Source organism: Atractosteus spatula, chromosome 1 (genome assembly GCF_055471065.1).
Source record: "Atractosteus spatula isolate fAtrSpa1 chromosome 1, fAtrSpa1.hap1, whole genome shotgun sequence".
Lineage (NCBI taxonomy): Eukaryota > Metazoa > Chordata > Actinopteri > Semionotiformes > Lepisosteidae > Atractosteus > Atractosteus spatula.
In genome coordinates, this window is record NC_142706.1 from 62953288 (window position 1) to 62970811 (window position 17524).

The window sequence follows — 17524 nt, forward strand, 5'->3', positions numbered from 1 at the left end:
AAATTTTCTGGTTTTGACAATTTATATTTTGACCTGTTGTAATGAGAAAGCTTTTAAATTCAGGTGTTACTTGGTTCATGCTCAGTTTTAATCTTCGCTTCCTGCAATGTTTGTTAAAGCAACAGTCACACTTCAGCACAGATTGAAACTATGCTGAAAAGGACAAGAGGGACCATGGCATAAGGCACATGCTGAAAAACAGGAATGTAGATAAATCTGATTCTATGAGTAGGGATCCATTCCTGCATATAGTAGAGAGGGACTGTTTGCCAAGTGCTTAAATTTCCTACTTAGGAAACCCTGCTGCGACATCCAAGATTCAGCATAAGAAGAATTGTTGACAAAAACATCTTTGTGGCACCGATACTGTAATATGTTTTTCTTGATGTGAAAATGCAACAGATTTATAGTTTTCTTCTTAGACTTTATGCAGCAAAAATAGACCAGAAGCAAACTTGCTGTGAATCGCCACGCTCCGCTAGGATCGTGCTGACGGGGGAATGTAAAATGATGCAGAATAACTACTTGATCGAGAACACAAAGCAGTGCAGCTAGGCAACTAGGCACCCTTGGGACTTCTTTTCCGTGCTTTTGTTCCATTTTATCCAATTAATACTTTCAAGAAAGAACTGACCCTCACTTAACTGACTCTACTTCTGTGCAGTGGGAAACTCATTTACCACGATCAGTTCTGTAAAAAATCTTGTAAGAGAATGGATGTCACAAAGATGTCATTGTTGCAGTACCTACTGAAGTAGTGTCCAGAATATAGTGAAACATGTACTGCAAGACCCCCAACTGCACAGGGGTCTCAAGTTTACAAAGGCTGCAGGTAACTAGCTCTTGGCTCACCTGGTGATTGGCTAAAGGAGTCGGAGGAGGCATCAGAAAGGTTACTGAGGGAGTTGAGGGATGCGGCTCGGCTAGCGCTACGTGTCACAGGTCCCTCCCTTACTGGAGGCTGAAAGATCGCAGAACACCACCCGTCACTTCTGGTTGCCTCAAACACACTGATGAGAACATAATCCACGACTAGCACGGCACAGCAAATGGCCAAGATCAAAAAGAAAAAGTCATTTTACATGGAAGGAAATGAAGATGCACATCTTAAACGCCAGGCTTGCTTTTCATACACAAGTTTGCTCACTGTGCACGTTTGGGTCCGACTAATTTATTTAAGTCTATAGTGTTTGTGGGAGACGTATTGCTTTTTTTGCAGAATGCTTCTGGGAGAGATGAGAAAGGGCAGAGACCTATGCATGCCTGGGAGATCAAGCACATTTCTGCAAATGCGTGCAAGAATATGTAATGAGCATGTGTGGGCACATTTTCCTTGGGGCAGACAGTAGTAGCAGGTGTGCTGACCCGAAACTGCTTAAAGTCGGAGTAGGAGTCGTCATAGGTCTTGCGGTGGGCCTCCACGAGCATGGAGATGACCCTGCTCTGCTCCTCACTGAGCCGCGGCCGTGACGCCTCCCGCAGGGCCTCTTCCTCCTTCCGTTTCAGGATCAGGTCCTTCTTCCTCTGCACCTCCTCGTCTGTCAGGATGACTGCCATGGACAAACACACGGAGAGTCACAACACCACAAGCCGGGCTTTGGCTTGGTCATCAGCTTTGATGTTACAACTCCTGGGTGGGAAAAACTGCCTCGCCTGCACCTTAAACACTATCATCGGTTAGTAGCCTTCATCTTTTAATATTCTGCAAGCTCCGCTGTGCCTGGCAGGGCACTGAGCACTGATTAAGGGAGCAGAGCATTACCTACTTATGTTACCCGAAACCTGTAGCTGTCTGGTGAACTTGTGATATCTGAGCCACATGGCTTGACTTGCGATCTGAGCAAACACCTTGCCTGGTTGTGCCAAAGAGGAGTTTCACTGCATTTGATTTCATTTTCCAGAATCAGGTTGGGTTATATGAGCCAGAACAGCAAGTTCAGCCCAAGCATGAGTCAAAAGCAGAGCGGTAGCACTGTGGTTAAGGATCTGCGACTGTGGCTGGAAGGTTGCCGATTCAAATCCCGTAGCCGGCAGAGGAATCCTACTCCGTTGGGCCCCTGAGCAAGGCCCTTAACCCCAACTGCTCCAGGGGCGCCGTATAAATGGCCGATTCTGCGCTCTGACCCCGAGCTTCTCTATCCTATGTGTGCCTGTGTGTCTCATGAAGAGCAAGCTGGGGTATGCGAAAAGAAATTCCTAATGCAAGAAATTGTATATGGCCAATAAAGTGATCTTATCTTATCTTAAAAGAGGGTTGGGGTCTTGGGGTTCCTTTCAGCTATATAAACTGTGACCTATGCAACTTCACAGTAACAGCAGGATTGTGCGACTCCAGTAAGCAACACCCCTCCCACTGACAAGGTAATAGATGTCCATTGCGGAGATGGGCAATTATATAATAAAAATAGATTAATTTTTTTAAAAAGCTCACTTTTATGGTCAACTCATCAGTGCACCCCTTCGGCCAAAATCTCTCCAGTTAATTCAGTGAATCTGACAACTGGATACTTCAACAAATAATGCCCTACAGAACACCACTATTAGGAGAAAACCTATTTGGGCTTGAAATGTAGGTCACCTCTATACCATGAAAAAAGACTGTCTGGAACAAACTATACAGCCATGTTATTAAAAGTGGACTTTACAGGACCTCTTCAGAAATACCTGAATGAGCTTCCAACACTGAAATAAGTAAAGGAGACTAAATGGTCTCCTCACATGTGTAGCCTGCTATTTTTTCCAGTAGCATCCTACTATCATATTCTCCAGTTTTCAAAGAAATTGTAAACATACAAAATGTCGAAATGCACAGGTACTTTCTATTAGAGACAATTTATGCGGCCTAAGATAATATACAAAGTGCACAGCTCACAATTTTAGGTTAAGGGATAAAGTATGAACTCCATTTCATTCAGGAAAAACATTAAACCGTATGAGTGTACAGAAGATTTAGACTGGTTTTCTTTTTGCAAAATGAAAGCACTCAAAACACAAAAAAGTGTTACATTAGTAAATGGCAACATTGTCATGTGCTAAAAAATACTGACTACCTTAAATAAAAATGTAATATCTTGAATCATGATGAAATCAATACCTTGTCCCAACTAAGCATAATGAAATTGCAGTGAATGAGTCACTCTTCGGAATTTATAATAGCTCCAAAGCTGCTTCGAAGAGCTCTTTTTAAGCATCCAGCACGGCAGCCGAGCAGTGGTGTCAGGCAGCCCTATTCCCTGATAACACTGTCATCCTAGAGACTGGGGGAAGGCACGGGTCACCACAGTCTGTTCTTGGGCTGGCTGTCTGTTTCCTGGAACAGACTGGGGTTGGAATAAAACATCTGTTGTATTATTGCTCTTTTCACACAAATTAAAATCTTAAATGCTACCCAAATTATAAAAGATCCTGAAAAGTAGACATTTATTGACAATTGAAACTGAATGATTAAGAAAAAGAAGGTTTTTAAACCCTATTAAAAGACCAGAGTACATCACATACACAGGAAAACACGGCAGTGCCAAAGATTAGCACAAATGTAATATGAATGGGGCAATACGAATTACCAGTTTGCATCCCTGAAGTCAAATGCCATGTAATACACTGATTGTCACCAAACCTGGTCCTGAAGAGCCACATCCAAAATGCCAGTCACCATTAACTCAATCTGATTTATTTTTAATAAAAACTTTGTCTAAACACTGTTGCACTGCAGAAAACTTGAGGTGCATCCTCCCCTAACACTAGCTTTTCTTAGCATTAAGATGAGGAAAGGATGAGATCATTCAGCACCCAAGACAATTAAACAGTAAGGAAAAACCCTTCCCCAGAATACTAAAAAGCACATTTCAAGTTAAAAGTGCATCTCGAGTGGAGGTATGATTAAGTAATAAGCATTAAAGCACATCTCCACATTTTAAGTACCATACAGAGAAAATCAAAAGGGATTACAATTTTAAATTTGTAGACAACCTCAGCACTTCCAGAGGCAGAGTGACAAACTTCAAGACAAGCGCTGAAACAGAGCTGGCTCCCCTGGGTTATATGGGCCACATGCCACCCTGCGTAGGTGGAGTTCAGCAGAACCGAGCAGCGTAGGCTGAGGCACACACTGGCACAAGTAAACACTCGTTAATCAAATCTGCCCATACAGGTCTGTCAGGACTTGCATCCCATCAGGGCTCACTCCCACGGTCAATGATCACCACAGTTACACGACTCTCTCACTGGCATTGAGCCACCCTTACCCAAGGTATAATACTTGTTTTCTTTCCTCATTACTACTGAAGGCCTACTGCTACATGAGCACACAGTGCTGTCTGACACACTACCGGGCCCTGTGGGCACAACAGGAGGATGGTCTCGAGGTCATGACTGCCAGCCACCTACTGTAAGTTAGAGCAACTGACCTTCTGTTTCAAGACTCAGGGTCAACTAAAAGCTCCTCTAAACAAGAAAAAAAAACGGCCTCGAGTCCCTGTTGTGTTTTGGATGGCCATGAGTCACATTTTCTGACATACCATTTCATCACTCTGTGAAAAAAAATGGGTTCTTTTTATTTTTCCGAAGCTTCCATTTTTAATTAGATTTTCAATATAAAAAGAAGCCCAGTCCAGTTAACACCATTGTGAAACAGGAGTATCAAGGGAACAATACCACTGGAGCCACCAGCACCGAACAGTGATGCACACTCGAGGCCGTGACCAGTGCTGGGTGGAGGGGCAAAAGCCCGAGAACATGCCACCCCAAGACGGACATCTACCTTGTCAAGGCTCTAGCTCAACAGGCAGTGTTTCTCATGGGAAAAGGAATGCCTGGTTTCAATGTTTTTGCTTTTCTGTTGAGGGCCCTGGTTAAGAGCAATGACTTTTAAAAGAGCAGCTCTGGATCCCCAATAACGGCTGCTGTGGAGGGGCGCGGCTGGGGTACTTACACTCCTTCATCATGCCGATCTCCACGCAGCGCTTTAGGCGGCAGGCCTGGCAGTGCCGCCGGTTGTCCTTGGTTATGGTGCAGCTGCCGTTGAAGGGGCAGGTGAAGGTGGCTTTGCGCTTCATACTACGCCTGGGGAATAAAGACAATCTCAGCAAGTGCCGTGCATTCAAAGTTCATCTCTTAAACTGATCCGAGATGGATCAAATCGCCTCTTCTCTTTTATAACCCTTCCTATGTTCTAGTGAACTGAAATGTACCTATCAGACCTGGATTTAAAAAGGCTTTCAGCACAGTGTGTTCTAAAAAGATAATCGCTGCATTGAGCCCCTCATTGTGCAATAAACCTCCTGTGTAGGATAACCAGTCTATTTATAACACCCTGAGTAGAGGTAATGAATACATGCTAGGATGTTAATACTAATATTATGTAGCCAGACATAGCAACAGACATTTATGATATAAAACAAATGACCAACTATAGGCCAATGAGACAAAAAAAGAGAGGCGATTAAGAGAAAGGAATCATTAATACTAATAGTATATTGTATATCAGGGACAGAACAGCTGGGACTGCCACACTAAAAGCACTGTAAAGAAGGAAATAATGGGGACAAAAAAATAAACCCCCCAATATAGACCAGTGGACTTTCTGTAAAGCAAACTGCTGAAAAGAGTTTGAAAAGTGTGGCTGGGACTGCCACACTAAAAGCACTGTAAAGAAGGAAACAATGGAGACAAAAAAATAAACCCCCCAATATAGACCAGTGGACTTTCTGTAAAGCAAACTGCTGAAAAGAGGGAACAGCAGCTAATCACAGGTACTGCAACAGTGAAACTCAGTCTTGTACAAAAATGATCTTAGAATTTTGTAGCAGATGAGTGGAATTTCCAGAACTATGAAAAAAGGGTTCTTTCTAAGAAACAAATTTGAAAAGCAAACAAAGCCCATGCGTTTCATCAGGGAATATTAGCCACCGGTAACAGAGCCTTTTCACACGCATCTTCATTCATGACTCCTGTGGCCCAGCAGACTCGGGGAATGAACTCTGGCACATTGCACAACCACGCTACAATTCAAAGAAACTGTGGGGGGAGGAATGGGTGTACTGTAGAATGTGGTAAACAGCTCCACAGTTCACAAACTAGAGGAAATGCACGGCAAAACAGGTCTGACTGAGGGACAAAGGTTATCAGGAACTGAACACAAATACAAGCTTCACCTTCTATCTCCTTCATGGCCACCTTTATGAAGTGCAGCTCACATCTCAAGAATATTTTTTTGATTTAAAAAAAGAAAAACTACCATCATAGAAACATAATTCATAAACTTCACATAAAACTGAGTTCCCACTGAATAAATCACCTGTGAGGCTCTGAACTACCATTCAGAATGGTCCTGTTAATCCTGGTTGTGGAAAGAAATAGTACTTCTAGTTTTAAAAAGCTTGTATGAACAGAAAAATAATCTTTAGTACCTTTGCTTATTTGTCAGGATCCCCAAATAATTTAATCAGTTGTAGTGGCTTTCTAAACATTTGAATTCTGGAGGGCAATTTCAAACAACTAATGAACGTAAACATGCACTGGTTATTATGTAGGTGAAAAACGCGTGCTACTCATGAAAAGATCAAATGCACAGTGGGGCATGACCGTTTGTTCAACAGTCGAGCAAACAAAGCAAAAAGCTTTTTAAGTGCAGTCCATATTGTCACATACAGTATACAGACTGGTACTCTGTTGGAGTCTCATTTACTTCATTTGCACATACAGTAGTTCTTCTAAAGGACTCTCCCCAAGCGCTCCTTCTCATACCTGAAGAAGCCCTTGCATCCCTCACAGGTCATGGCGTTGAAGTGGAAGCCAGTGGCCTTGTCTCCACAGACCCCGCAGATCCTCGGCACATTGCGGTCAAACTCATCCGCCGAGCCAATGACCGAGGTGCTCACTGCCATTGATTCCATGACTGCCAAGAGAGGAGACGCAGGGAGGCTGAGTGAAGAGGCCTGGCTTCATTTCGTTACAGGACAGTAATGATACTAAAGGGCGGAAGGGAAAGGGAAACTGAACCCAGATCACCAGCACTGCAGGCAAGATCGTTAACTCGCCAACAAAAGGAAAGAGCTGATTGGCAAGGAGATGATCAGCTGCTGTGTGCATTCAAGGAACTGTCCTAGCGGGTTTGCTTGTTAGAACTTTGTCAAAAACAAAGATGTGTAGTGATTGAGCAAAAACTGGCCTACAGTATAACCCATGTCATACTATGCGTGAGACTTCCACTGTGAGCTATGTTTATGTGCAAGAAACTAAGTTTCGAGAAAAAAACACCAATACAAAACACTAACAACTGAGAAAAATTAAATTAGATATGTCTGAATCAATGTTTTCTTTATAGATTTTGAATGATGAAACCCTTAAAACCCTTGGCTGTTGTCATAGACTGGGGTCTAACTGCTGAATTTCACCACTGTGAAAACAGGTTAGGCAATAACACCATGTTCAGAGAGGTACATAACATCATAATAGTAACAAACCATGCTTTCAGAAAACTGCATCATTACCAAAGTCCTAAAGCTCATTTTATACACTCTTCATTTCCTCATCAGCTTGAGACTTTTTAATTGAGTCAGCTAACACAAAAGAATTGTTTAGGTATTAAACTATTTCAAGTAAATTCAGAACACTGGTATGATGAGGCCTTAAAACTACTGTTCATGTATGAAATTCCAGTGTTTAATTTTGAAAGCTGAAGGGCCTCTGTGACCATGTGCACTCCAGGCCCATTAAGCTTTCTCCATTGATCTTACCTTTAAACAATCAGGGAGAGTTATCAAAGATAAACAATTTCAGTTCAATCAAATAAAATCAAAAGCATTGGAGTGGGAGGATGAAGAGGGGCAGGGACCCGCTAGCAGAAAACCCAATGAGAATTTGGAAAGAAATACAGTAATTAATCATTTACATTATTAATCAGCTGTAACAGTCAATCAGCCATACTGTAATCAGCACTTGTTTTGTGCCAACACTCAAAAAATCAATAATATCATTTGCATTTAACCAACTCTGAACATTTTTCCATTTGTTATTACAAGTGAGCCAGCCATTAACAGCTGTGAGTGCTGTCACTGTTCAATATGCTGAGCCACTGCCAAATGAGGAAAAATGCTGAAATGCCACACACTGGTTTGTGCCTCCCAGTGCGTGCTTGGGTTGGCTGTTTCTTTTGACACCATGCACCTTGCCTGTAGTGTTTACTCTTACCTGACACCCGGCACCCCCCTGTACTACAACAAACAGAAGCAGAACACTCCCAGCCCAACCTGACCTCAGTGTCAAGTTCCATATAAAACCACCTTACACCTTCCTTCCCAAGTTCAACTATGGTTTTTAAGAGACTGCAATAAAGCAAGAATGAGCAACCCAGTCCTCAAGGGACCTCAGATTTGCATTCTGCAATGGATTGGAGTTATTTTACTGTATTCATTTTATGGTCAAATCCTGGTTGTCACTCTTAAGTTATTTGGCTGACAAACATTTGTACCCATTTATACTGTATAGTGAGGCACTGTACTGCAGCAATCTGAAAAAAGCACCTTGCTCAAAAGTTTTAACAGTAATTCCCACAGAGTTACAGATAAACCCCCAGAGCACCAACTCCTGCTTGGCCCAGCTGAGTCAGTAACCGAAAAGCACCTGCAAAACCTTCAGGATCCTGGGTCTGCAAGGATTGGAGCAACCCAAACATGACAGAGAAATGAAATTTTGGTGCACAGTTAAGACCAATATTCGCATCTGTTGATTGATTCAATAAGTACAAAAAATGACTGACTTCCTTCAGTCACAATACTCAATAATAAAGCTCATTCACAGCATGAAGGCGGACTGAAATGAATAAGGCACACCCAAAGATTTTTGACACACTAGAGATATTCTTGGGTTTTGAACTTTGGCCTCCTCTGGAATTGACTTCTGCACAACACTCTGAACATTTCAAGCTCGCCTCACCTTGCAAAACTAGGTTTGTTAATAGACACAGAAATCACAAAGTCAATCTGTGGACCTAGAATTTTCCACGGAACCCCTCAGCTATATAGTAGTAATGTACTGAGCAGACACCAAGGAGACCAGAGTTTTTGACCAATGAGGTACAGTATACTCTGCTTTGTAAGTATTAGTTTACATTTGCATACATGCATATACAGTATAAACATCTGTCAGGCTTAGACACTGCTGATATTTTGGCTGGCCTTACTGTGGGAGGTGTTTGCTGCCGCCGTCTGAACTAAATAAATAAACCTTTAAATCTATTTTGGGATATAATAACCTCCTGTTTGTCTAGTCTGTGCGCTCATGTCCAGGTGTCATGGGGGAAAAGACTTTCTCCTGTCTCATCGGTTTCAGCTCACCAAGGAAACAATTTTTTTCACACCATAAGAACAAATCAGTACTTTGTCTCCTTCACCACCTACTGCGGCTATTTTTAAGACATCTTTAAAAACACAAGAAATACTGTCTTACTTGCAATTCTCTCTTCTACTTCAGCACCAAAAGACCAGACTTGGCCTTGCAAATACTTCTGCTGGTTCAAACCTGTTTTTAAATTTTACAGCTATGGGTCATACAAAACTTATTCTTCATTCTTCATTTGCTTTTTTCAATTAGTTTCTCCAAATAACTGATCAACAATAAAATCTGATAAGCACAGCTACTATACACTGGCAAAATGAATCAAGCAAATAGATATTTTTTTCTAATTACAGACAAATGATACACATACACTGTACAGTTCAGACCTCACCTACAGCTTTATGATGATGCCAGCATACTCACAGTGGTACCTGTTCATTGTCAAGTGTCTGTTGGTATCCTCTGAAAGCCCACTGGATTGTCCCTAAGAGACGGGCAAAGAAGCATCATGACTCCAGCACTCAGCCACTTGGCCAGGACAAACCAGGAAAGTCATAGTTGAAAGGTCTGCGACAGCGTAGCTGTTCTTGGCCCCACGCTTCCTTGTAATGACGTTAGATCAACATGCAACTCGCTCAACCCGACACCACAGCACCTCCTTCCTGGCTTCCATCCCACACTGTAGCCGCAGCACCCTTTTAAACCTGCAGAAGATGTCCACGTTACGTTTGTTCCAAGTTCCCACCACCTCATCACTTGCTGTTTAAAATTCCTCACAACTCCCCACATGTGCAAACTGGGACAGCGGTGCATGACTGTTCTCCAGCTTTACCTTCTGGCCATGTTTTCTCTGCCAATTTCCATTGGACAGCAGAAATAAAGGACTTAAACAGAATTGAAAAAACAAAGAGGACGCTTGGACTATCTTGCTTGGTTTCCAAAAGCTGAGCGATCTGAGGACCTCATCAAACAGATTCTTGAAAGAAAAGCAGGAAATTGCTTCAATAACATGGCTGGGCTAGTTGTTCCAGACTCCCACCAACGTTTGCGTAAAGAAATACCTCATGTTCTCATTTTGTACTCCAGCATTCTCTAGTTTCACTGTTTATTCTGGTTGTTTTTAGACAGCCAGGACACTAAATCCATCCCCTGGACTCTACACCCTCTGCCTCACACAGTGCTTCAAGCCAGAGAGAGCCACACACATTTTCTGATTATCTCTGCACATGGTAAAAAATATTTCCTTGGAAATTGGATGTTAGTCACCAGCAAGTTCCAGGAGTCTCTTTATAAAGCCACTAAATGCAGCATTTAATGTAAAGAAGCTAAATGCTTAGGTCAGTAGGCTGAGATCTAGAAGTGTCTCAGTTGATTCATTAAGCACAAAAAATGACTGATTTCCTTCAGTCACAACACTCAAACAAATCGCCTCCAGCTGAAAGGAACATGAGCCGCTGTGTTTGGGTATATCCAATGCAACTGGACATCACAGCTCAACAAACTCAAACACACCATAATTTAATCCAGAGCTGGATGTTCTTATAGGCAATGTCAAATGGGTGCAGCAGAATGAAGGCAATACCAGATTTCAGTGGGCAGACTGAGTTGTAATCTTTCCCCAGAATACTCAGAAAATCCTGTTCCTCCAAGTGGAATTGTACTGGGATGCTCTATTTCTCACACATCAGATAAAGCTTCAACTAAACAGGGATTGATTTTCTTAAAGCAGCACCTTAATTTGAAATTCACTCGTTGGATTACTGTTTACTTCAGCATCTCTTCACTGCTATTCTTCCAAATGCTGCAGAAAATCAGGCTCTCGCTCTATAACACGCCTGGGGTTCAACTGAGCTTTTAGTGCTGCACACAATGACCTAATCCTGCAGTTACCAAGTTGTTTTTTGGTCTTGAGGGCACGATCCCTCCCCAAACCTCCAAAAAGAGCGTTATGTTCGGAAGTAATCCTCCTGTGGTTTGGCCTCCACAGAGCAGGGTGCATCACTGATGGAGGGCTGTGACTGTCCCACGACCAGGACCTATAAAACTCTTTTACAGTGCAAGCTAAAGTCCAGCAGGGTCAATGCCCACAGGCATGTCTACAGGTTCAATGAGCAATGCAAAACTGACAGTCCAATGCAAAGAGCTGTCAATCATTTACCACTCACTCCCTTTTCAGGAGGTAGGTTATCAATTAGTGCCAAAAAAAGTAAATAAAGCAGTCAAGCTCTTATTTCCCCCAAATCCAGCTATCCTCCCTACCAAATGATAAATGGCAACAGCATACCGAAAAACACTTCATTGCCGAGCAAACCAGTATTTCTGGAAAAACGACTTATTCAGACAGCCAACCAACTGAGAAAAGCAGCTGTCATCCAGGAGCAAGTGTCCTGTCCTACCCTCCACACTGTACAGACATTCCATTACAAAAAGAGGTGTGACTGTGTGCAATTACTCATGTTTATGTAAAAAGTAAGCAATGGTGTTTTCAGGGTTACAGCTCACTACGGCTTTTTTCTGAAAAAGAAAATGTAATCTGAACTATGATGAGGAAGGACTGATCAACTACTGAAAAGAAAAATTCAATCCCTTAGGATACAATGTAAAAATAGGCAGACGCACATGAAGTAGGAATATACACTATACATATTGCTTCCTTCAGATCAAAATCACACATGTTATAAATAAAAGAGGTCTGGGCATTTATAAAGATTCTATGTTCTCACCAAAACATTGAGGTCAAGCTACAGTATAAAGAAAGCAACTAAAGTGCTTAGATATAGAAGAACATGCACTAAATTTAAATCAAGCAGGTACTGCCCAAGCTTTACAAAACATTAGTAAAATATTGTGCTCAGTTTTAGTCATAATATCACAAAAAATGTTAAAGACCAAGAAAGTTTAAAGAGAAACAGAATGACTCTTAGGGGATTGTCATGTGACATGTGAGGGTAGCTAAATCACTTTCAGTTAGAAACCAAAGACATTGAGAGGAAATTTGAATCCTAAGGGGTACAGAAAGGTTTTTGAAGTACTCCTTAGAATGCTCAGCCTTCCTTCCAAAAATAAAGATGAACTGTACAGTCACCCACTGGTGTGTGTGAATTTATCTCATGGGGTTTTGAGAATCTGCACTACATTTTCTGTATGCCATTTCACCTTGCATGATACCCACATTTTGAGAGTCTACAAGGTCAAGAAGCACCTGAGAGCTGCGATGTGTGCTGGCATGACAGTTCCTTTTCCAAGAAGAGGAGAGACTGGGGTCTGGTCTAGTTCTTTCTCAGTCAGCCTCTGTTGCAAGCAGACGTATGCAATTTCCATTAATATGGCTCCTAAGCATACGAGAAAGCATGAAGAGTCCAATGTTGCTAAGCAATGTAGATCAGGGGTCTCTAACCTTTTTCCTTGGGAAGAAAGGCCAGAGGGCCAGACAATGGGAAGGTGGGTAGACAGGGCAATTTTATGATGGAGGAATACATAAACACAATTTACAATTTCTAATAAATTTAATGAAAACCCTTATGTCATATATAGTAATATTCAAATGAACAAATAGAACTAAAAGAAATATTCACATGTGTACAAACTGCAATAATCAGAACTGCTTGTGCGACAGAATGTCCTCAAATTCTGGTTCAAACTTTGGTCGCCCCCAGAATCAAACTCTGCTTGAGGTGCTCATCAGAGAGTGATGCTCGATATTTAGATGTTACATATTCCGTCTTTGAAAATGTTTGTTCAGACAAATATGTGGAGGCAAAGACAGAAAACATTCCATAAGCAAATCTTCTAATGTTCTTAAAACTCTCTTCAGGCAGTGATTCATAGAAGTTTAACAAATCCTTTTCCTTAAACAGTTCCTTATACAAGTCATCCTCAGCAAGGTCAATTACTTCCGAGCTGCAACTCAGGCTGAAGATCTTCAACTTCACTTGCAAAAGGGTTCTGGAACAATCTTATGTTCTCTGAGATACTGTCAAAATCTTGAAAACAGTCCTGAAATTGTTGCTTTAAATGTGAAATCACATTTAAAGTGAACAGAACTGGAAAAGGTTCGGAACATTAATTTCTGTACTTTTCACAAGTTGCCCAATGAACAAAATTGTTAGCTGCCAACTGTTTTTAAAAAAAATATATTTTTTATCTGAAGGATTTTACACCTGAAAATAAATATGAAATGACAGAATTTTCGCAGTGAAGTTTCACATTCAGGTCACATACATGTGCTGTCAAATCCACAAGAAAGGCGAGCTTCCAAAACCAAACACTCAGAGAGTCAGAGAGGGCGTTAATAGGTTATTTTCTCAGTCATGAAAATATCGATTTCTGTATGTACAGTAATTAAAAAATCTCTTTGCACTTTAGCTTTGCTGATTCAGCAAACCTCACAGTGGTATGGAACGTCCAGATATTAACTTTCAATTTCAGATAGGAAGTTTTTAAACCGACTATGATTAAGGGAGGACAATCGTATAAAATTCACTGTCTTGTACATTTTTACCGCACAAAGCCTGCTGATGAATGATACAGTGCAGAATAATTGTTTTTTCCCAGGTCTTCTGTGCGACAAGCAATTGTATTAGCTCACAGACTTATTTGCTCAAAAAAAGCAACCTTTTCTGGACATAGTTCATCAGAAGCCTTCATAATACAAGTTTTTATATACTGCCCATCAGTAAATGGTTTCCCTACCTTAGCTATGACATGGGCTATTTTGAAACTCGCCATTACAATGGATTCTGATTGTTGTGATCACTTTGTGAATATTTCACGCTGATAAATTAAGGATTTCTTCAGTGTTTCTACTTTATCTTAACGTATTTTGCATCGAGTCCGAGTACTTCTGTGCTTCGTATTGTAATGCCTTTGGATATTATACTCCTTGAGAAAAGGGACGGTTTCTCTGCATATAAAGCACAACGCTTTATTGCTTTCAATCACAAAATATTTTTCAGTCCACTTCTCATTAAAACACGACACTCATCGTCAACTTTTCTCCTCTTAGCTCCTGACATTTCGATGTAAAATAGACAATGCAAGAAAACTCAAGAACAACAAACAAGTGAACCTGAGGTAAAGATTATTTGACTTCACATTTGCGTGTAAGCACGCAGTGGTGGCGCTGTTCTCGGGCTGCAGGTTGGAGACCCTTGATCTATATTGTGATGAGCTCAGAAGAAAAAAATCAAAGGGTTTAACAAGTTGCATGAAGGTTTAAGTTTTAGTACTGCTGGTCAGATGTTTGGTATAAATGAATCTACAGTTCGTACAAAGAAGAAAAGTGAGGAAGCTATCGGAGCAAGTTTAAGAAGTGGAACAGCGACATCACTTAAGGTCTCGTACATGCCATGTGGCCCCGATCCACACGGGTATCATCGCAGCAATAAAGGTAAGAATTAGGTCAGAAATTCCATACAAAATTATATGCAAAATACATTTTTTTCTTTAATGTGATGTTATTGTTTTATTTTAAATAGGGTTAGGAAAAGTCACAAGTTAACCTGTTTTTCTTCATAAGCTCTTAAAAAGATGAGGGTTTTCAGGAATATATCCTTCAGAACTGGTAAGGGATTACAGTACTCTGAATTTTTGTGGTCAAGTGTTCTTAAACATTTTGGAAAACTAACTACTAATATAGTATTTGAGGTAAATAAAAATTACAGTAGTAATATCTGTATCAAACATTTTAAAGGAGAAATTAAGTAATAGTAATTAAGAGAAAACATTATGGCCGAAGAGGCAACTACAGTGCCACTGCATTCAAGCACAAACTCTGGCCCAGGCAAACATGACCCACAGCTCCTTTGAAGTGTTCTGGTATAACAAACTGCTTAATTTAGCTCCTTAATTTAGCAGGATCAATACAAAGGTTAAAGAGCTGTCTGTATTAATGTCCTGCAGGGAAGTGGACTGGACGTGCTCCAGGTTGACCGCATCTGTCGACTGTCACTAGGAAGGAGCACTTTTACACTGAAGTGAACATGCCAGTACAGGTGTGCAGAAGGCACAGTTGAAGCACTACCTGGGGATATATACTGTAGAATCACAGTGGAAGAGAGAAAGTTACAGTGTGATATTAATCTGGTTGGTTCACAGAGTTCAATTCTCATCATTGTGCAGAGTAAACAAACCATCTAAAATACACCCACATTAGACAGTGACAGTTCCACAGTAACAGCAAAAACCACATTTATGCAAACCCCAACCGCTTCAATGCAATCTTCTCAGGGATACATTACACTCCAATAACTACAGATAGCAGCTATCAAATCAAAAAGGTTTTTGATGATTTACCATAAAGTCATAAAGCTCTTTAAGCAGAATGAAATAACCAATGATGATTAAAAAGACTCCATTCTTTACGTACAATGGGTAGCTGTAGTGGCGTCAGTTTGCTCAGGTTACAGGCGTTGACGCTAAGCACAGGAGCATTTCATGTCAATGAAACAGGCTAAAATTTCACTGAACAGAGTACTCTCCCAGGGCATACATATAGATGAAGAAACTGTACAGTTTATAGCAGGACTTGCCTTCCATAAAAAGAGAAAGACTGTATATGTAAAAGATGTCCGCAGAAATACATCTGCTCATCGAATAATATCTATTACAAGGAGTTGAAGAAAACAGTCTAAATAAATGTTCAGACATCAGAAAGTAGGCAATCTTTGTGACAAAATACAAAACGCTTATCAGACTACTATTGTCCATACTGGTTTGAAATTAGACATGCACAACTGTTCATCTTCAGGGACCGTCTGACTAGGGTTCAGTATTTGTGCTGAGGGCACACAGTCCAGCAGATGTGTAAGTTCTGCTCCTGCACCTCCTCTCATCTCAGCAATGACTACTGGAACCAAAATAAACTGTCTAATGCAATTCGGATTAGTCAAAAGAGTGCCTTTTAATCAAAGCTCAAACCTTCTAAATCCAGCAAAATCCAATGCTCTCACGTTGTGAAAAACAACCTGCTAGACCCTCCTGACAGAACGCTCTGTAAATAGTTGGCTAATGAAGCTAACACAACTAAAGTATTAGAAGTAACCATTAAACTAAAAGACACAAAAGTGCAATTTAAGTGCAGTAGTTTCGAATACTAGATAAAGCTATAGGTTAGGATTTTAGTAAGCTGGAGAGAATAAGATGTTTCAAGTTCAGCCATGGCCTACTCATTTTTGTGTCTATACAACATTCAAGTGTCTACACACAACACTGTACCTACTATTGCCTAAAGAAAACAGCAAAATAGTAAGCCACATGGCTTTGGACATACACAGGTCTAAACCAATCAGAGACAGAGTATGTGCTTTTTCCAGTCAGTTAGCAATGTGAATGCCATTGCATTCACCACTGCAAAACAAGCAGGTATATACAGGACAATATAGCAGGATATCAGCACCCTGAAACAAAACACATGGGGGTGAAAAAAACGACCTGAGCAACTTTCTCCAAAAAAACAAAACAGTCCACATGTTCAGTTTGTGTCTGTGTATTCATTTGTACAAATCCACAATACTGGTGGTAACAGGCATCTTTATTCCTAAACCAATTTTCCACCAATGTAGGGGATGGAAAATTGAGAGGAATGGGAGGGCGAGTTTGCCGATATTTGACCGAGATAAGGATTCAAATAGTTTTCATTTGCTAAAAAGCAAAAATATAGATGTAAAGGAAAAAGCAATGTTTTCTGTACAAACAAAATCAAAAACTGGGCTCAGATCTAAGCATCTTATTTATACCAGTGAGACAGGTTCCCTTGGTTAGGCAAAAGAACATGAACTGCAAGAAACACCAGCAACTTCCATGTGACAACGAAACAGAGTGAAGTACAAACACTTACGCAAGAGTCAAGTTTTCATTCATGATGAGTTCTTTCCTTCTGCGCTATGGCTCCAAGAAGTTTATCTGTCTTGGAACATGCTTACATGTAACGTAATGAAACTTTCCATTGAACAAGCAGTTTATTCTGTGTGACGTTACAACAGTGCAGGTACAGACAACAAGCCTCACAATCAAAGCAGAGACAGCTGTACAGCGCTCTAGGTCACAGTGCTAAGAATGGAGGCGCAGAGTTATTTCACATTACAAAATCAAACAAATGCACTTTCCAACATCTCCATATTTTTAACTTTAAAGTTATGAATACTCTCACCTGCAGAACCAGCATTAGACTGTTCAGAGATTGTTAGAA

At 40.8% G+C, this 17524-nt stretch overlaps 1 protein-coding gene across 6 annotated transcripts in view; it reads right to left on the reverse strand.

Annotated features, from left to right (window-relative positions):
- Positions 1–17524, reverse strand: part of LOC148841500 (vitamin D3 receptor A-like) — a 60814-nt gene that overhangs the window by 11758 nt on the left and 31532 nt on the right. For 4 of the 6 annotated variants that reach the window (XM_088916846.1, XM_088916872.1, XM_088916856.1 and 1 more), the window contains 4 exons: positions 6745–6895; positions 4931–5061; positions 1366–1550; positions 853–961 (listed from right to left, as the gene is read on the reverse strand). In XM_088916846.1, coding sequence (XP_088772972.1) covers positions 853–961; positions 1366–1550; positions 4931–5061; positions 6745–6893 — 574 coding nt within the window. In that variant the 5' untranslated portion in view covers positions 6894–6895. Of the gene's footprint in view, positions 1–852; positions 962–1365; positions 1551–4930; positions 5062–6744; positions 6896–9759; positions 9821–17524 lie in introns of those variants that run through there. The other 2 variants (XM_088916839.1, XM_088916880.1) reach the window with 2 other exon arrangements.